Consider the following 21,949-nt stretch of genomic DNA (forward strand, 5'->3'; position numbering starts at 1 on the left):
CACTAACTTCTTGCAATTTTTTGTTAGAATTTTTATACTTGCGAGTCACTCATCTTAAAAACACCTCCTGACTCACACAACTGAAACGAACTGGTATGTTTACCTAAAAAACACAAAGCAGTTTAAGTGTTTGTAGAAAGTCCATCCCAAAACCCAAGAAAATTTGAAATAACTTTTTGCTTTTAAGTAGGACTTGGAAACTTTTGTTGCTTTTATTTGTAAATGAAAAAGTGGTTTTTACGTTAAGGCAGTTCTAGGAAAGGAAAAGAAAAAGCCAAACAAATAAAAACAAACCAACCTTACAGAACATATAAAATTGTACACTGATGCAAGGACATACATTTCAGCAATAGTCTCTTCAAAACAGAAAAGCTTGATGAAAAAGGCTTGACTAGTTTCTACAAGATGAGATAAAGACAACCTTGTTTCTGTACAGATTTTTTTCTTTTACTATACATTTAAGCAAACATTAGATCATTGAAATTGATTTACATTTTTGTGAAAGCCATTTATTGAATACAAAACCCCCCCATTACATTCAGCCTTATTATAAACCATTACACGCAAAGAAATCCAAAAAGTATGTTAAGAATAATAGTCTAACTGGCTGAACATTTTCAGAATTTAAATCCTTTATGAACCCATATTTCCCAACTGTACAATAAAATTCAAAAAATATGCTTTGTCTTTCAGCAATACTACAGTCAGAGAGATTCTGTGCTCATGGCATTAATGGCAGCCCACACTTTGGCAATTATTAGTTTCATAATTGTAAGTGTAGGATTTCCCAAGGTATATGGAGAACAGAAACCTAAATAACAAAACCTTATGCAAAGAGTTCACTTTGATCTGAAAAGCTGTGGGCCAAAGTTCAAGACTGCAGGCTTAAAAGTACCATTGTCTATGTCGAAGCACCAAGGCTCAGGTTCAGAAGAGCTTTCGCATACAGAAGAGAACTTAACCACACACATCAGCGCTATCCAATACAAAAGCCCCACTGTGGATTTCCAAAACTATTGATCCTCCCAGCTGTATATCTTGGAAACCCACTTCCAAGATGCTAGGCCATCAAGTCAAGACACGAAAGATTTTTTTGCGAAGTGACCTTTACAAATTTTCCTACAGCCTGTGGAGGGATTCATTTACTTTCTCAAGCCATTGAAACAAATGTATCTGTAGTAGTCTTTTATACAAAGTTATAAGCTGAAAAGCTTAAGTATAAAACTACAGCTTCGTTTTTGCACAAGGCAAGAGAGGGCAAACATCATAAAACCTCAGCTTTTTTGTAGCTTCATGAAACTTCTGCATACTTTTCATCATAGCCCCACTGCTGAACACTGACATTTCATGTCATAAATTCTAAGATAACAAGATTAAAAAACTGATTTGCACAAAAGAAATCTGAAATAACTTTATATACACAACAGAAAGCCTTTCTAAAGTACAAAAATAACATCTTTATGCCAATTAGTTACCATGCTTTGACAGTTCTCTCAGTGCCTACACATGCAAGACAATAATCTAGATTCAGAATAATTCTGCATCTGTAGAATGTATCAGAATATAAAAGAGATTAACATGTGACTAACTCTTGTTATTTTCAGAATGGATATGTATTCAAAATATCTTTATAACCAATACTGCAATATTCCAGTCTCTGCATGTACATGTGTAGATAAGCAGCTTTCATTTCACTTAATTTTAAAATATCCTGCAAGCTAGTAATCCACACTGAAAAGCTATGATGTTTCTAATGAATCTAGTTATACAAAGCAATTCAAAATGTACAAAAACTATAAAAAGGGAACATTTATTGCCATGCATGAAGCTTAAGTATGTTCAACTAAAAACTGCATCAAATGCAGCTTTATTTTCCCCCCTCCCCCCAAAAAAACCCAAAACAAAACAAGCAAAAAAACCCAAACTAAAACAAAAAGACACACAAAGCAATTTACATCAACACTCAACATTAGATCAGCAGAATCAGCTCTGACTAAATACCACCAAGGGTAACACACATTCCTTTTGCTGGTGCCTATCAGATCTTCAAATCCATGGGAACATAAAACCAGGAATCTTCATTCCCCACAGTCAAATCAGATCATGAGATCAACTGAAAAGAGAAGTGTATTAGTTTTCTCCTTTGTCTCAATCCAGTTACATACAGCTACTCCTTTTCCATCAGACTATCAAGAAAATGCACTCTACTTTAGCTATCACAAACCCCCAAGAATACCCCTACAGCAAACAAACTGCTTTCTTACACCTTCACTGATAGCGACACATGTACGCACAGCACACAGAAACTTTCTAGATAGCCATGTATCAACATATGCAAATGAAGCCAGAAGAGAAAGTTACTTTATTAACTCTGCTACGAAAACCTCACTTCTCAGGTTCCATTTTTAGTTCGGGGGCAAGCAAAAGTAATTGAACTTGAAATTTTTTTTATTAATCACCAACCACAGACCAGACTACAAATCGTTTGTCATGAATACATTAGATCACTAATCTTCAGAGCAGCAAACCTGAAGGCAACATAATAACTAAGCTACCAGAAGCAAATGTAGAGAAAAGCTACCTACCCTCTTTTTGCCTTCTCTCCTTGCCAAAGCTTGCAGGTCTGCAGAACTTACACAACCTCATGCATTGTTACATAAAATATGTTTGTGTGGTCAGTGCATGAATTACAGTGCACCTTGCAGTCAAGGCTGTCATTTAAAGTAAATGCATACCTTTCAGAGAGTAAAAGTCATCAAAAATGATGACAGCATGATAGCTTTAAGTTCTGCTTACCAAAGAAACTCATGACAGTAGTAGAAATACAAAAGGAAAAAAAAAAAAAAAAAAAAATCAAATTAGGAACAGAGCTCAGGTTTACTGGACCACTAAACTTCCAATACTATACAGGAGGCTATTAAAACTGTCACAGGATGCCATGCTCCTTTCTACAAGGCTGAAGAAAAAACACCCCAACCGAGCACATTTTCTAAATGATAACGTTTTTACCTCTTTGACTGTTTTTTTAATGAAGTCTTTCCTGTCAGATAAATCATAACTAGGATAGTTTTCATACACCTAAAAAAAAAAGTAACAAAACAAAACACACACAACAAAACAAACCTCAGATTACTTTCATTCAATGTACTGTATTAACAGAAGTTGCTTAAATAAAATTAGGGCAAAACCTGGTATTTCTAATATACCAAAATGCCCTCTGCTAATTATGGGAAGTGAAAAGCTTATTTTCTGTCTTTATTTTGACCACATAAATATTTAAATACTCTTTTTTATGCTTAGTCACTGACAAAACTCATGCTATAATTTTTCACATTAGTAAACTGGAATGCATAGCTTGCCTTATCAGGCAAGTAAGAACTCTCCAGCCTTTGTCTGACATGCTGTCAGATACCCCCGCACTAGCATAGGAAGCCAAACAAATATCAAATCCTAATGTTTACTTATTTTTTTTGGTAGTAAGTAAAATGGCAATCCTTTCAGGTGACTAACAGAAAAGCCAATGAATCTGAGTGCTACTCTACAACTATTTTTTAGTTAACTGGGTGGGAGAGGACCAAAGAAACAAGAAAGAGATGCCAACACTGACAACCAATGCAAAATATTTTAATTCAGTATACCAAATTTCAGACTTCTAGAAAGGCTAGAAAATGACCGTGACAAAAAGTTTACACAGAACATAAATAAATTGTTTTCTCATAACTTCTGGTTTCATTTTCTCAAGACAGTCTCCTGGAAGTACCAGAGAAACAAACACACAGTTTGACTATAGAAAACATCAAGGTAACAGTGTTGTCTGCGTGTAGTAACTTCTCCTTTCCTTTCCCAGCCACATGGACCCTTGCTGGCACCTGTCCTGACAATCAATGAACTCCTTGCTGAATTCATTCAACTCAACTAACGCAGATAAGAACTATTAACTTTTTTGCTGACAGATGAGAGTTGAATGGACTCAGAAAGAGCACATATGAAGAATGAGGACAAAGTGAGTAGGAGAAATCTAGAGAGCAGGACACAGCCCTCCCTTTTTGTCAGTAGCAAGCTCCTGCACCCTCTCAACATCTCAAATACTTTAGTACATGGCATTTGTTTTGGAGGTAATACTGCTACTTTCCATGTAGCTATTTTTTCTTTGGGGATTTCAATTCTAATGTTGGGTATCAGTGTTGCATTCCTTAAAATTAAAGCTCTCCTTGTTAAAGCTGTTAGAAAGTAAATAAATCAATGCAAAACTAGTTTGTTTCTGAACCATTGTGCAAAGTGCAAGCCTCCACTTCTGATACAATGACAAAAGTCAGTTCATAGACAACCTGTTGCCTAAAATGAAACTGCAATATCATACTTGCTTACCTCCTTGCAAATTTGTTTCATTGTGACCTCCTCCAAGTTTGCATTGGCCAACAAGTTCTTGACGGTTTCTTTAATTTCTTCATCTGTGGGTGGCTTCTTCAGCTTTTTAATTAACGGTTCATCATCTGAACTATCATCAGACTCGCTTTCTAAATAGGAAGAATAATTTGAGTTGTAACAAAAGGTTTTCCATTTGCCTGCTTTCTTCCTCCAAAACAGAAACTATCAGAACTTTCCCCAGACATGTGATGCAGATGCTCTCCCTTAAAACAGACACCTTGCCAGACCATCCATTTGAAGATAAAGGTAACGCTGTCAGCACTACATTTATTTATGAATCCGCACTGCTCTCGATGAACTATCAGTTTACAAATCAATATGAACTCTGAAAGGTATGGGACAGATTAATCTATCAAGCTAAAAAGTGGTTTATCATAATTTTAAATTGAGATCTCATGGCCCTTATTAAAAAAAAAAAACAGTACTTATTTGCTTTAAAAAGGAGTTTGAATTTTTTTTTTCCCCAACAGCACTGTGTACAAAGATCTTGTAATTTTGGAATGCTGCATTACTAAACATGCTATCAGAAAAATCACGACAACAAATTAAGAGAATCATAAAGGAAGTTCAGTCAAGAGGCACAGGACTCTACTACAATCTCTTCCAGCAGCAAAAATAATTAGACTGAACAACTCCACTCAGTTCCTGCACTGCCAACAACAACAAAAACATTAGAGCAGATGCCAAAAAATGTAGATAATGAGCTCACAGAAAGACCTACTTAACATTTTGAATTTTGTATCAAGAACATATACTCAAAACAGAAATACAGGAAGAGTACAAAAGAAATGATGAATATATTACACAACTTATACGCAAAACACATACTGACATTTATATGTGTGTGTGTTGATGACAAACTAAAATGTACACACAGAGTCAGTCACATTAGTACTGCTGGCAGTCAATCTGAAAATACAGAGTTCAGTACAGGCCACTTAACTCTCCTGAGTAATAAAGCTATGAAGGAAGTTCAGCATAATTCTATGCATGAGAGTGTAACCATTCCTTTTCTTAACATGCTGAAAAGCAGGGTAATTAATCTGAACTGATGTCTGCTATAGAATGCATATGTCTATTGCTGGCATTAAATGAAGTGTGTTTGCAGCATGAATATATGCTACATTAATAACTCATACTACAATTGTGACAGAGGCATGGCTGTTACCTCAGAAAGCAAGAGAACTTAAAGTGAGAAAGGACCTATGAAGATCATCTGGTTTAAGCCACTACTCAAAACAGGGCCAAGTGTAATTGGTTGCTCAGGGCCCTGCCAGGCTGAATTCTGAACATCTCCAACAACAGGGATTCTACAACTGCTCCAGGCCCTGTTTCCATGTGACTAACCTCATGGTGAAGCTTTTCTGCCCCATACCTGTAATTGCAATTTCCCTGGTGGCAACTTGCACCTAGTGCCTCCCATCCTCTGTGCATCTCCAAGCAGAGCCTGGTCCTTCCTTTCCCATGCTCTCCCATTGAATAGTTGCAGACTGCACTGTGATCCCCCTTTATCCATCTCTTCTTAAGGCTGACCAAGGCCAGCTCCCACAGTTTCTCTCCCTGCATCATGTACTCCAGTCCCCTGGCTGTCTTGCTGACTCTCCACAGGACTCGCTCCATTATGTCCGTGTCCGTCATGCACCCAGGAGCGCAAAGCTGGACTCTGCTCTTGGAGGCAGACTCACAAGGACCAAATAGGGGGTAAGAATCACTTCCCTCAAGCTGCTGGCTACACATGTGCTGAAACAGCTGCTGCCAGTGTTCCTTATCACAAGGGCATGTTGCTGAGTTGGGTTCAACTTGCCATCTGCGAGAACCACCTGCCCCCCTACCCTGATCTTTTTCTACAAAGCTGCTTAGAAAGAAACCACTGTACCCACCTGCACTGCTGCAATCTTTACACAGGTATTAATAAACTCAACATATGGATAGCTTTTATGCATATCAATAGGACACATGTAAAACCCATATTTATGTTAACAAAACCCAAAACAAGCTGCTGAACAAAGGACATGCACAGTGGGAATATATACTTCTGGATTGGTAAGATTTGTGTGAAGTCATTAAACATGCACCAACAGAATTTTGCTAGCATTCTTCCAGCTGAAAGGAAAACCAAGCTGATATTTTCAGTTTATATGCAAACACAAAGTACATATATATATATATATTATATATATATATATGTACTTAACAGAAGTTACAAAGTATTCCAAACAAAGACCCTTTTTAATTGCTGTTACAAGGAAAAAAACATCAAGTAGCAAGCCAAGGATCCACCAAGTTCTATTTTCTCTCACAATTAGGTGCAAAATCTTGCTTTCTAATAAGCATGCCAGTTAAGCCACAAGTCAACGTATAATGAAAGATTTAAAGCATTTACCTTTTCTAGAACTGTTCTGACTTTTTTTAGTAGTGCTGCTATCTGCCTTCTTGACGTTCGCACTCTTCACAGCTTTCTTGGTTTTGGAAGTATTCTTTTTAGATCTTTCTCTTTTAGATGTTTTTCTAGGAGGCTATAAAGAAGAAAACCAGAAGATCAAAATGATGGCTTCTACCCAAACAATACATACATCTTTTCCACAATAGAAATTACCATTTCTGTCAATACAAACTAAATCAGCAAACTTGATTACTGAGTTTTGCTGGCAATTTCTACCTGTATACTACAGGGGGAATATGTCCATAAACAGTATTCCTGCATTCTTTTAGATTTCACATTGTCCTTCTATGTGGACTCTTAAGCTTACGCAGTGAGAACTTTCTGATGGTACTAGCAGTTTGGTTGTGCTACAGCTTTCTATTTGTAATTACTTATAATTAGCTCAAATAATTGTAAAGATTTATTTAAATTTCAAGAGTGAAAACGAAAGATTTTTCAACTTTTCAGCTTTCAAATTTTTGCTAAAAGCTCAATCACCAGGTACAAAGTCAGAAGACAAACCTGGGACTCAGATTTCAGTTTCTTATAAAATTACGCTCTCCAAGTACACAAAAATATTTCAGGTATCTTTTGCTTCCAGACAACTAAGACTTTTTGTATTGTTGGCCAAGTTCAGCTGTAGCAGTTATTTTTTCTCCTTCCTAGAAGCTGGTGCCCTGCTGTGTTTTTGACTTTAGTCTGAGAACAGCTCTGACAGCAAAACCTAAAAAACATTGGTGTGTTAAGTAATGCTAACTCTGACCAAGGACTTTCCAGTCTCTCATGCTCTGACAGCAAGGAGATGCAAAAGAAGCCAGAAGGAAGCAGAAACAGGACACCTGACCCAAACTAGCCAAAGGGGTATTTCATACCCAGTCTACAAACCGGGGGGAGTCACCCGGAAAGCCCAGATCACAGCTCGGGACAGGCTGATTATTGGTCGGCAGGTGGTGAGCAATTGTATTGTGCATCACTTGTGTTTATTGTTTTCTTTTCCTTTTCCCCTTTTAGTTTTATATTCTCTCCCCTTGTTATTTCCCTTATTATTATTACTAGTGGTAATAGTAGTAGTAGTTTTGTATTATGCCTTGGTTACTGGACTGTTCTTATCTCAACCCATGGGATTTAAATTCTTTCAATTCTCCTCTCCATCCCTCTGGGAGCAGGGGAGGCATGAGCGAGTGGCTGCATGGTTCTGAGTTACTGGCTGGGCTTAAACCACAACAATTGCTTAAAGGAAGAGTTGCAATCAAAAGACACACAACCTGAGGACAATCTATTCCAGTCACTCCATGCACAGAATTCCCACAAGCTGGGGCCGCAATGCTTTGATGCCTACATCCTTCAACCTGTGGTATGTTAAAGGTACGCCATAAACCTAACCTTTTTTTCTTTTTTTTCTTTTAATACTGCAATCTTAAAGTTGTACAAATGTAGCCATTTTCCATTTGATTTCCTACATTCAAACTAATTTGACATACTAACGCTCTTGTAATACTTAAGCTTTTATGCAATTCAACTTCAGTTTCCAAAGTCTGCTCAACTACTGCTGAGCACTTTGGAGGTTGCAGGGATCTTTGTTAGGCTGCTTACTATGTTGCTCAGTCTATCTTTGTGATTCAAGATAGAGAATCCTAAAAGAGATATTAGAACATAAAATCCAGGATAAATATGGAACAAAGACCCAAAAACCAATGCAGTTAGGTAGATCAGAGAAATTTACTGAATTCAAACTTAAGTCATAGGTATCAAATCATACACTACACAGAAAAAGCCCAGATATAAATAGATATTGACAATTTTTATGAAACTACAACAAAGTCATCACAGATGATAAAAGAAATGCAATCAATTATGCCTGAAATCCTGGCTAATCCAAAATGATGTAGAATGAATGTTTTTATAAGGTGCATACATATATCCAAGAATTGGAACCTTTGGCTTTTATCTTATTGATTCTCTAACACACTAAAAAATGATGAAAATTTCTTACAAATTGCAGATGTTTTGTGTTTTTTTTTTCTTTTTAAACTATTCATTCAGCTAAACATCACTTACTCCCCAACTGTGTTCCAAGAATTACCAGTCAAGAATAACTATGTAATGATAAATTGCAGACAAATGTTTTTAGCCCTATGTTGAAAAGCAAACAAAAATTCTCATTACCTCATCTTCACTTTCTTTTTCTTCTGAAGAGTCATCTTTTTCTTTCTTTTCATCTTCTTCACTACTGGATTCATCTGACAAGATCTCTGGACACTTGGTGCGTTTTGATTTTCTTGTTGTTCCAGTGCTACTGCGCTCTTTTTTGCCACCTTTGCTTGGTGTTTTTTTGGACTTTGGCAATGGCTGAGAAACAAGGATGTGTGTAATCCAAGTATCAATACAAAAGTGAATTTAAAAAAAAAAAATTACTTCAAATCACGTGAAAGTAAACAAATATAGAGGTCTCTGAGCCTTGGTAACAAAACCCAGGACTATTTTATACACTAAACTTTAGCCATTAACATTTCGTATTAAGCAGAAATTCATTGCAGAGACAGAGCTGAGTAAAATGAAATTTCAGTTCTAAGCTAAGCACCCCTTTCACTCCCCTAACCAAACAAATCTTCAAAGGTTGGGGGTTAGGGAAGGGAAGCAAGAAAAGCAATCTAGCAAGAACTTTTACATACCTATATCCTCCCACCTCATAAAAGTACACTTTTTTCGGGTAACAAATTAGCTGATAACTCTTCTGAAGGCTTAAAGGCAGGAATTCTGACATGTCTTATGCAAAACTGCATTTTGTTGTCACTCAGTACCAGTGCATCTAAGTCGGCATGCAGAATTTCCTGAACAACAGTCTAACTATTCAAGTATTGCTTTTAGATTAAAAACTGAAACCCCAAGATCAATAGAGTTTTGTAGTCTTGGCAGCAGAATCAAGTACACAAGCATATACTAGTTAAAGCAAGTTTTCCTAGCGTTACAACAAATTTCATCTTGTGATGACCAAATGTGATCATATTCACTTGCCAATTTGTAGCATACCCAGGTAACATCTGACTGCTTATTTTCCTGTCCTTTGATGTTTTATTCCTTTGCTGACACCTTTTTTTTTTTTCCCCTTTCCTGCTCACATATTATGTCTATTCCCCTCTTTTCACCCATAAAGCAGAAGCTACTTATGGTATTTGGGTATAGTTTCCTGCGTTGACTACATACACTATGTGCACTAACAGTGCATAACAGGTACACTTACATAATAAGCATATAGTGTCTAAGCTCTCACCCCATTGTAGATGCCTGCAAGAGTAAAACTATTCTCTTTCAAGAGCCACTGCTACTTCAGCAGGTACAACATAACTGTATCAGCACCGATAACATGCAAATAATAAACAATAAAGACAGCTGCATGTTTCATCAGAACAGAGCTGCAAAAGTGAGTGTAACAACCCGCATCTCACCTTGCCTGAAGATTTTGGATGCATTAAGAAGTTTAAGATTCTCGTGACAAGCTCACTATTAACACCTGATCTTTCCAAGTCGAGAACTTCACAGATACTTTTCAACATTGCATTTCTAAATCTGGGGAAGGAAGGGAAAAAAAACAAAACAAAAAAAAAAAGAGAAAAATCAGTATCACATCCTAAACAATCAGTCAACATTTGACTCCTTGAAGCTGCCATCTGGTTTGTGTCTGGAACCAAACACTTAACTACATTTCCAGTCTTGCCTATCTTACACAAAGCAACAACACCCCATTACATAAAGCATAATCAAACAAAAATCCCAAATTCATATGTGTGTAAAGTAGGATATATTAAAAAAAAAAGTTATAAAATCTTAGGGGGGAGAGGAGGAAAATCTTCTCCAGCACATTCCCTAACCTACCACATTGGAAAGAATCAATCTTGGGACAATGTATCCAGTGGCTGCAAGACCACGGGGTCTTCGCTTAATTTTCTCTAGTTCCTTACCCCCTTATGGCAGTACCTTTGATGAAGATACAAGGTTATGAGGAACCTCGTATGAGAAACTCTGACATTCACCCCCTTCAAGATCCAAAAGGATCTTGAACCAGTTGCCCTGCTTCATCATTTGTTCCACTGGTATTGAAAAAAGTGAAGAGAGAGTCAGATCCTGCGAGGGTACAACATCAGAATAGAAGCATGATGAGACTTTAAAATCAAAACCAAAAAAGCCCCTACTTACTCTATCCCTTACTTCCCTTCAAATGCTTATACTTTTCACTAATTTTGTACAATGCTGCCTGAAAAGTGGATTTTGTCTGACCATTTTTCACAAGTTTAATAGCTATTTCTGATAATCACATTAAAAGGAAACTTATTTTTATTATTTATTATTATTGTTTGTTTAAAGCCAGTGCAGCTATTCCATGGGGGCTTACAACTTCCCTAAAGTAGCATTTAATTTCAGACTGTCCCTTTAAACTCAGACTTTTAAGGGGGCAGAACAACTTTGTTCTCTGATATTTTAGGGCATGGGAAGAGGAAATTTTGACAGGTCTGATGTACCTCCCAACCTCAAAGTATAGTTCATCCACCACCCTTCCAACAATTAAATAAATTCTTTCAATCATTTTTCTAGACAAGCTTATAAGAAGTTTTGTGTGATCTTACTGTGTGGAAAGCCTTCCTGTTTAGCTTCTGGGCATACACTGAATACTTGTAAGGTATTCCTGCAGAATCAAAGTCAGTCTCTTGCATTTTGAAATACAATAATACTATAGAGTTAAAGCAAGTTAACGTGTCAAGAGATTTTAAAAATGCATAGTGTCGAAGTTTGTTTCAGACTTTCAAGACCTTGTATACTGAATTTAGGATTTTATGGTTCTATTGCTGCTTTAACTAAAATTGCTTACAACTTGTTTTACACATGGCATTTGTCCCTGTATTTTAACTTGGGACCAGCCTTTCATACTTCTAATACTTTGATGGTACGTCTGCAGGTAATAGCAGTCCTAGGTATTAAAATGCAGTTCAAATGTGGAATAAACAAGTGCACACAAAGTTCTGAGTCTGTAATTTCCACGGCAAGTATTTTTGACTTACAAAATACAAGAACTCTAATTCACACATCAACCTCAACCCTCATTCTTTCTGATTTAGAACCAGAATAGTCAGATTCTGCAAAAAAAATTTTGTCCTTTGTTCACCTTGTTCAATGGTGTTAAAACATGATGACATGCAAGTGTAGTGTGGGCAGAAATCAACCACATAGAATAAATTAATAATCTAACCAGCAGCATCTCATACATAGCTATGAACAGCAGCAGAATTTAACACAGTAATGCAGACATGCAGGGCTTAATGTAACAGTCAGGTTTCAGAGTATTTGCTGAAGAGTGAAGAGTAATAAAACTTAACTAGTAGTTCCTTCATATTGAAAATACAAAAAAAATAAGTACAAAAATATTTTGTGACCTTCTGCAGATAAAGGAAAACATTACCCAATAAAACCAATTGGAAACAGTTCATATCCCCATCCTGAGACAGTTTGTCTTATAGATTCACATGTACTTCACAAACCCTAGTCCTAGAAAATTGTGTATCTTGGAATTCCAAGATTTGCAAGAAAATTGCAAATTTTTAATTCTGGAAGCCTCCACACTATCATCAAACTGACACTAAAAAAAGATTTAGAATCAACTGGGTGGAAGTTAGGAGTTCTTTTGTTAGTAGTTTTTTTCTTTTTTCTTGTCACAACTAGGTGAACAGATACGCAAGGGCATTTTTAAACCCTTTCAGAACAGTCAAAAATCAACCTGCAGCCATTTATCCTGTTAATAGAAAAGCAGCTAATGTGAAGAGACAGTAAAAGAAGAAATATTGATAGACTAGCTGCTACAGCAATTCTAGGAATAAGACTATGTTTAATACATAAGCAGAAATAGCTTTGATTCTGAAGGAGAAAGTTTTCGAGGCATAGAAGGATGCAAGTTTGCAGCATGAACAGGGCATAATGTATTCACAACACTGGGGAAATGTTTTTTTCTCACTTGGCAGAAAAATCTGCTAGTTAGCATGTAATAGTTAAAATCATCTTTAAAGATCGGTTTGTGTGATAAAAATCAGCTCAGAAACAGCTCAAGGAAACAGCCATTCAGCTTAAAATTATATTTAATCTGAAGTAAAATTTTGAAAACAAAAAGGAGTGTATAACATGAGTCAAGATATGATAAGAAGCAATAATTACTTTTTTAACATTTCTTCCTTCTTTTTGTATTGGTCACTTCCTTTTTCAAATGGGAACCCGCTGAACTGACCCACATTCTTCTTTAGGGAAGCAACCTGGAACAGAACACACAATTACTTTCCAATGCAAGTACTTTCAAAAGATTTCATCCAATTACATGTCAACTTTGCATACAAGTCTATTCTAGCATTTAGCTTTCTGTTGACAAAAAATTATCTCTTTCAAGTGATAACATATATGCCTTTATTTATGTCATGGCAGCTATACTACAACAAATTTACTAGCATGCTAGCATGCATCTGTACTAGCAGTATTCAGTTCCTGGTTTCTGTGCTAGCTGTTCAGATTTCCAAAATACAGAGATTAAAAGTACCAAGTTCTTGTGATCTTCTTACTTTAAATAACTTCCTAGGTAAAAATCACCTGCCACTTCAAGCTTGTTTAGAATGTATTCCATGATTATTTACATGTTTGCACAAATACGAACATATGTAGCCTGTTGCATACTTCATACTATAAAGTTTGTTACATAACAGTGAATTTTATTTTTACTATATAATCTGCTAAAGCAGATTTGCTTTACCTGCTTTTCTAGTCTTACATCGGACCATGATTATACTTCTGAACCTTTTCTTTAGCGTAACTAATTTTTGCATTCACATACCACTTGGTTTACAGCTTCTACCACTATACCTGTAGTCTAAACAGAGTTAAATTTCACTGCAAAGCCTTTACAATGGGAAAATTGCTCCCATCAAGACACCAATATAGTTCTTTGTTTTCACTCTCTCTTTTTACCAAAAAATAAGTTAAAAAATATCCCCAAATCTTTCATTCTCCTGAGATTTTTAACACCATCAAGAATAACTTGAACCCACTTTCAACAGTTCTACAAATTTTGCTCCTGGTATTTCTCCATTAGCTTATAATTTTACCAAAGCTAAGCTCCTTTTCCCAAAGAGAATTATTTTTGTCCAGCACCTGGAGAAAATTTGCAGACGGTATTGGTATGGTTTATTAAAAACATTAATCATGATCTAAAGCACATACAGAACATGCATACAAGACAACATCTCATCTTCACCATATTAAACAGCATTCTGAGTTCCCAGTAATACCAATTAAATATAGTTTTGGATGAAACCATACTGATATATTTCTAAGCAAATCAGTATATTTTTATACCTTTGGACTCAAACCACTGGGATGCTGCAGCAATCCAGCTGGACTTTCCAACAAGTCTATGAATAAAGGACTAAATGCGGGAGGGCAAAGCAAAGTGTGGGGGGTGTGAGGTGAAAATGTAATCAAGTGGTAGGGAGAGAAGGGAGAGAGCTGTATTTCAACAGCAGTTGTGTCTAATTAATATGGTTTAGGGGCATCAAGTATCAATTTACATCATTTGGACATAATTAAGAAATGGCAAACAGATGTGTCTATTAGTTTATTATATAAATTATTATTGCTAAACCAATTATTAATAACAGTTGTTAGTTTCTTCGTAGTGTGTCTCAGATCTGCAATCTTAAGTGGGAAAGGTGGATTCAGAGGTTATGGTATCCCAGTAGCTCCACCCAAAGATGGTAAGATGGTTTCATGAAGGGTAAATGGACCAATTTGAAAACTTCTATGATAAAGCCAGTTAAATGGGAAAGTTACATGGTTCTGCCATGGTACCTTCCCTAACAAACAATTAAATTCTACTGCGGGACAATCCAGAAGTTTGCAAAACTCTGAATGCACCAAGTTAGAAATTCTCTAGTCTGGTCTACTGCCATAATGAATAACTAGCAGTTCACAGAAGTAGGTGTTAGTGAATATATACTGTTATTTTTCTGAATACGTGAGGCAAGAGATCTTTCTTTGCCATTTAAACAAGCATTGCATTAGCAGCAGTGGTCTGAGGTATTACTAGTGAGCTAGCATTAATCTATACTAGTAGTCTTCAGTTCCTGGTTTCTGTGCTAGGTGTTCAGGTTTCCAGAATACACAGAGATTAAAAACAAATTCTTATAAATACGATATGTGTATTGAAGTAGTAAAATTTAATCTGCTTAAATTTCTCTACATCCATTTTCCCTGTATAAGCAAGGAAAATGGGCCATATTTACCCCAAAATTTAAGGCACAATCACTGATATATAAAGAGCTCCAAGAATGACTTGCTATTGCATTTTCTTTAAGTTTCATACTTAAATACAAAAGCAAGCATATAATTTTTCACTAATATTTTAACTGTCTTAAATAAATGTGCCAAAAATCACTATTAAGATTTTACATATAATGTAGTTTTACTTTCTACTGCTTTATGCAAACTAAAGGAGAAAATCACTAGGTCAGTAGCAATGTATTAACATGGTTCAAACACTAAACAAATAGAAGTACCAAGAAAAAGCTATGTTCAACAAAAGAACTACATGGAGTATTTTGACCATTATCTGCACGTCAGCAGCTAATAGCATGTGAACCATAAAGTATTTCCAGCTCATCCTCATAAGGTAAACCACTCCTCCTCCCATTAAAATAGAATAAAAATTAAGAAACTATAATAAAACATTTTCACTATGCATGAGAAATAACAGGTATAAGATTGATTTTAAATTCTTACAGTGCCTGGCCTGTTGTAGAGAAGTTTGTGCAGGTTCCTAAGTTCGTCTGTCTTCTTTTTACTCAGAAAGAATTGTATCCTTTCAATTTCACAGAGTTTTTGTCCTTTTCCTGAAACAATTAAAATCAATTATGCTATTCATCACATTCATCAGTATGTGTTCATAACTTCAAATATGTACTGTTTTGTTAAAAAAGCAAAGAAGTTATTAAGCAGGCCTCTTCCTATCAATTAGGCATCCTGACAGTCCCTTTATCTACCTTACTTGACAGTACCTACACCGGTGTACAAGGACCTGGCATTTACTTTTTATTATAACTGCTCCTGCCTTTCTTAGTGGTGGCTAGGTACTGAAGATCCTATTCCAGGTAAGTGTAAACATTATCTTTTATGGTTTAAACTGATGTTACAGAATAAAAGAGGGTTTTCATATAACAGCCTTATCATTTTAATTGGATAATGACTCTTAAGTTAGGTCTCATCTACAACAAATAAGTAATTTGATCTTTTAAGAGGTTTCATTATCAATTCCAACACTCACAGTTATTATGTGACAGGACAAGCTTACCTGGCGTAATTGTAAAAGGTTCCTTTTGCAATGAGGACACTTGCATGGTCAGTCGGTCAACCTTCTTTTTCTCTCTTTTCCCTTCAACAATTAGACTCTTTTCTGCAAAGGACAGCTTCCTTAAACACAGTATTTTTTATTACAGGAGCAGATTTGACTGTAGTGACGAGCAATACAACACTGCATTTTTGACATGGGAAACCAAAAATGGATTATGATATAACCAGCTACTATGACACTTTCAAACCTTTTGCCAATAGGTCAATGGGATTCTACTGATCTCTGCGTGTGTGTACATATGTAACTAGAGGAGTCTAGTTCTTAACCACAGTCCTGTATTCAACTTAACCTACACACACCAGCTCCACTTTAGCCTTCCTGGGGAGAACACTACCACCAGATGGGCAAAAGGAGAGTCCAGCATGCCTGCAGACACTTTCTCTTCCCACTACTGGACTGCAGGTCTTACATGTATCAGCAGGAAAGGCAGAAACACAAGATCAGTGGGACTGTAGTACACCTCACAGGGCTACACAGTGTGACCCTCAGCAGGGCACAATACAAGTGTCACAATTACTATAAGAACACTACTTCCAGTAATTCTGATACTGTTTAAATGAATACAATGTTTTATGTATACGCTGCACATCACTACTTCAACGATGTCATGTCAGGAGAGAAACCAAATGCTTGACCTCAACATTTCATACTAGAATACTTGACCTCAAATCAAACTATCCTTAGCAGTAAATATATGGGCTGTCCTGGCGTTAACATCTGAAAGCAGCTTCAAAATCTGTATGAACATAATCAAGCCTGGACACGTATCTGCTGAAAACGGAGAAAAATATATGTGGGTGTACACAAGAAACAGTTGTTTCTAAAAGCCTAATTCTAATTAGGCTATTCAAACAGCATAATCTATCTTCTTTCTACTACCTTTCCTAAAGACAACCTTTAGCTTTTTTAAGAATCCATGAGTGACTTAGTTTTCACTGTGTCATACAGCAGCTCTATTTCCATGGATGCCTTTATTTGCAGAACAGGTGCCTAGAGATTTCATGATGGGAATTAACATTTTTGCATAGTAGTTCCTTCATCACATCTTGTATACCTTGGCTATCCTATTCAATTACATGCCACAACATAAAACCCACCTTGCTTGCTCATCTACGATACCACTATATCATCAGTCAAATGGGATATTCCCCCTCCAGTATAACTGAATTTTGGTACCCAGTAAATTAATCCATAGTAGTTAAGCAAAGACATCTGTATTGTTTCCAACAATATGGCACAGATTTTTGAAGTGTATCTCTTTTGCAAACATAAATCACTTCTGTGTTACTGGCAAAAAAGAATTCTTTTTTGGATATGCATTTTCATACAGATAATTTCATAAAGGACACTACCTATTCCAAGCATCTAGAAGTTTATACAACAACAACAAAAAAAACAAAATCCTAGCGTAGGAACCCAGGATGCTGGCAATTATTTCAATCTTTCCTGAAGAACAAGAGCATTGCTGTTTCTACTGTCACCTGTTACAGTCTACCGGGAAGTGATTTATGACCCATAAGATATATCACGGAATTTCCTAAACTGCAATTGTACAATTAGCTAAAATTACAGGAGAATGCATTCAGTAAGCTTGGCATTTTTTAAAGGACAACTTATTCAGTGGAAAAACAAGTACCCTTTTCTTCTTCCTCCTCCTCCTCCTCTTCTTCCTCTTCTTCCTCGCTTTCCTCAGCTTTGTCTTTGTTTTCAGTTTCAGACTGTTTCTCATCTGCTTTTTCAGATGACATTGTGTCTTCTTTTGATGAAGCAACAGAAGACATGGTGTATGGTTCTATAAAAACAAGTCAGGGAAACCACCATCAATATAGCATTACAGATGATAAATACAGGAAACCTGCTTTTTAAAAACATCTTCTACTGTCTACATGATATCACAATGCTCATATTGTGATTGTTCACATTTTTTAAGACTCTAAAGTATTCTGCATATACATAATAAAAAAGGTTTTTGAGGAATAGTTGCCATCCATTCTGCAACTAGACTGGTTAAGGACAATTTAAAAGGTTATAAATTCTTTCTGACCACAAGTCTTTGTGAAGCATTCGTAAACACCCACTCAAAGCAGCTGATGCTGCTATCTATTGAGAACTGTAATGTTTTAAGGTATTTTAGTACATTGTATTATAAACTGAATAGTTATTTCTGATAATGGTTAACTATGCATACAAGGTTCCTAATAAGTTGAGCAAGCTACATATTAACATGGGAAATAAGAACCAAAGCATAAAAAGTTACGAACAATTTAGAAAAAATTAACACTGCCTTCAGAGTTCAGATAGCTGAGACATCTCAGGGTTTGAAAATGCTTTTTGGCTTTAATCTGTAGATCTACAACAAAAAAGAATAAATGCTTCGTAGTCAGCATGTTTAAAAGGAGTCTTTTCTTAGCATCATAAGTGGCTTAAATGTTAACTTAAAAACTTAAATATCTCACTTTGGCAAACACCACTTCCCTACTGACTGAGAATGTGAAATAAAACAATCTAGCTTTCAGAATCTTCCACTGTTTACAGATCTGGAACAAAATACATCATCAGCTGTATAAGCCCTTGTGGAAAAATTATGGTTAAACACTTTCTTTTTCTGATACTATAAAGTCAGTATTATTTGTAGGGGTTTAAGATGAATGGACAATTAAATCAACTGCTTATATGCAATACTAGCACGTGCCAGAGAACAGCAACACTCCAAATGGCAGAAGATATGAGTTATATTATCAATAGGAAAAAGGAAGTTTACTATTCTTTGCTAAATCACAAAGGAAAAAAAAGTTAAATCTCTTTCAGGGTATTGCTACCAGTATTTAATTCGACATGGAAAAGTAACCCGATTTTTTCGTTATATGACTCTGAATTTTATTTGCACAACTGGAAGAGCAAGTGAAGAACTACAAGTTGTCTTTCCTTACCCTTTCAACGAGGGCAGAAGGGGAATAGGAAAATTAAGAGGCTTTTTAGCGTTTCCAGCAACCAGGTCCGCGAGGACAACTTGTTCAGTGAAAAAGGGAGACACCTTTAGGAAGACTTTAGTTGGGCGTATTTTGGGCCGGGAGAGAGTATCTCGCAATCCGCCCCAAGGATAATTGTGCACAACAGCACGTCCCACCCATGTCCAACACCTTTCAAACGTGGACCCGCCACCCGTCTCCTTCCCTAGTCGGAGGCCGGAGAAAGCAACCACGATGGACAGCGCCGGAAGGAGCCGGCCGCCAAGGAACAGGGCGGCAGGGCAGCGGCGAGCGCCACCCCTCTCCCCGTACCAGCTGGCAGTGACACCGCTCCGCCCCGCTCCCTCCGCCGGACCGGACAGAACGCCCAGGAGACAACTCCAGCAGAAAACACAGCCCGGCGCCCAGACGAAGCCTGTGAGGGAGACGGCCCCTGGGCGCCGCTGAGCCGGCGACAAGCGCCCCCGGCACACAGCCTGTTCCCCGGCGGGATAGACGTCCAGCTGCGCAGCGGCCGCATTTCATTTCCCCTCGTCACCCCGCCTCCCTGGCCGCTCCGCCCGGCTCAGCCCAGCACGGCCCGGCCGCGGCAAGGTGACAAGGGAAGAGGCGGGAGCGCGTCCTGTGGCGCCGTTATGGCCATGGCGGCGGGACCCACCTCAGCTCGAGCCCCAGATCCTATCTCCTTTCTCAGGCGCGGCTGCGGCAGCAACAGCGGCTGGAAGCGACAGTTACCGGAGGATGGAGAGTGCGGGGCCGGGCGCCACTACGCACAGCGACACACAGACGCGTCCCGCCGCCGGTCGGTCACTCGTTCGGTGTGTCGGTCGCTCGGTCACTCTCCTTCTCCACCCCGGAATCAACAAGGTTTTCAAAATGGCGGGTTCTCGAACGGCGAGAAGGAAGCGGGAAGGCGGAGGCCAATCAGCGCCCACAACCCGGCCGGAGCGGGGAGGGGCCGGGTGCGCGCGCAGGGAAGGCTGTTGTTGGGCGTGTGGATGTGAGCGACGTGCTCCCGCCCTCCCAGGTGACGTCAGGCCGCGAGGGGCGGGGCCAGGTAGCGGAGTGCTGCGTGAGGGCGTTTGGGTGTGCTGAGGTGAGGAGGGTCAAACCGAATTAAGTTAGTATATAACTCTGTAATTGATAGCAAATTCAATTAGTATTTCACTGAATATAGAGACTTAGAGCTACAAGTTCGTAAACTAGAATTTTACTGTGTGTAGGGGGTATGGAGATAAGGCAGGCATGCAGCAAGAGAACCATGTCTTCTGTCAAATCAATATATGCCCTCTTTCTGTTGATAAGAAAAAAGGTAAACGGCTATGAAAGACAACATCTCGAGGAGCCTTTCAGGATCATAAATTAACCCAAACAATAACATGTAGTTAATTGGACAGACTAAACACATTCCAGTGTTCTTCAGTAACAGAGTTCCATAAAAGGGTACAATGAATGGGGATATTTCTACCCAAACGACCCCCAGAGCCCACTCCTCAAGATTCATAGCACCTGCACAGCAGCCTTACCTTACCCAAATCACCATATGCAATGAGTAACGGGAATTGGATGGGCACTTTGCAGAATTACCATGAATATGTATATAATGCAGATAAATAAGCTGCAAACTGTCTTTTCTCGGTGTGTATGACAGGCGGAGCGATCCCCCATGCACCCGGTACCGTAATAAAGTAATATCGGCTTTCTAACCTGTCATTCTGGTCAGACAGTTTATTTCCCAGATTTCGGTGACAAGGGGAGAGGGACACGGGTGTGTGTGAAGGGCCGAGCCGCTCCTCCGCCGTTCCCGTCCCCACTGGTGCTTTGTGGGCGCCAGTTCAAAGTGCCCTTTCCGTCCCATGCGGTCACGACTCCGCTACCCTGTGGGTGGGAAGGGCTCGAGCGATCCAGCTTTATTGTAACAGCCTCGTCTGCTCGCGCCTGCGGGTGCTGGAGAAGTGTAGAGCGGCGGCCACGGTGCTGACAGGCTGAGGGATCGCAGGCAATGGAAGAAAACAGAAGAAAAGTAGAAGCTGGGGCTGAAGGGTGAGGTCTTCTGCTCAGCCGTGTGAAATGAGACAAGTCACAGATGGCCTTCGAAAGGGCAAAAGCCCTGTCTTGCTCCCTGTGCTACCTCTGCCAGAACTTAAGATCTACTCTTCAAACCAAAGAGGAGCTTAGTGTGCCTTCAGCAAGGGTCAGGAGTACTCAGAAAATAGATTGAATAAGGAAGCAGCTGGAACTAGTCTCCTACAGCATCCAGGGGAGGTCATGAAAATGATAAGAGGGCTGGAGTACCTCTCCTGTGGAGACAGACTGAGAGAGCTGGGCTTACTCAGCCTGGAGAAGAAAAACTTACAGAAGACCTTACAGCAGCATTCTCCAGCACCTAAAGGGGGCCTACAAGAAATCTGGAGAGGGACTTTGTACAAGGGCATGTAGTGATAGGACAAGGAGTAATGGCTTTAAACTGAAAGAGGGGAGATTGAGATTAGATATTAGGAAAAAGTTCTTTCCTGTGAGGGGGGTGAGACACTGGTACAGGGTGCCCAGAGAAGCTGTGGCTGCCCCATCCCAGGCAGTGTTCAAGATCAGGTTGGATGGAGCCTTGAGAAACCTGGTTTAGTGGAAGGTGTTGCTGCCCATGTCAGGGGCTTTGGAACTAGATGACCTTTGAGGTCCCTTCCAACCCAGACCATT

General features: G+C 38.4%; 1 protein-coding gene across 1 annotated transcript; it reads right to left on the bottom strand.

Annotated features, from left to right (window-relative positions):
• Positions 1–1,396: 1,396 nt before the first annotated feature.
• On the bottom strand, positions 1,397–20,032 carry DEK (DEK proto-oncogene). Its single transcript, XM_061449565.1, has 11 exons — positions 19,911–20,032; positions 17,920–18,075; positions 16,224–16,325; positions 15,656–15,765; positions 13,049–13,143; positions 10,297–10,417; positions 9,017–9,199; positions 6,812–6,944; positions 4,369–4,517; positions 3,010–3,078; positions 1,397–2,113 (listed from the first exon to the last, which is right to left on the bottom strand). Exons 2-11 carry the CDS (start codon positions 18,062–18,064, stop codon positions 2,102–2,104), a joined length of 1,119 nt encoding a protein of 372 aa, XP_061305549.1. The 5' UTR covers positions 18,065–18,075; positions 19,911–20,032; the 3' UTR covers positions 1,397–2,101.
• Between the last annotated feature and the right edge of the window lie 1,917 nt (positions 20,033–21,949).

The sequence above is a fragment of the Pezoporus flaviventris genome, unplaced genomic scaffold (genome assembly GCF_033815535.1).
Source record: "Pezoporus flaviventris isolate CSIRO_AGI_PZ_B2104156 unplaced genomic scaffold, CSIRO_AGI_Pfla_v1 ptg000007l, whole genome shotgun sequence".
Classification (NCBI taxonomy): domain Eukaryota; kingdom Metazoa; phylum Chordata; class Aves; order Psittaciformes; family Psittacidae; genus Pezoporus; species Pezoporus flaviventris.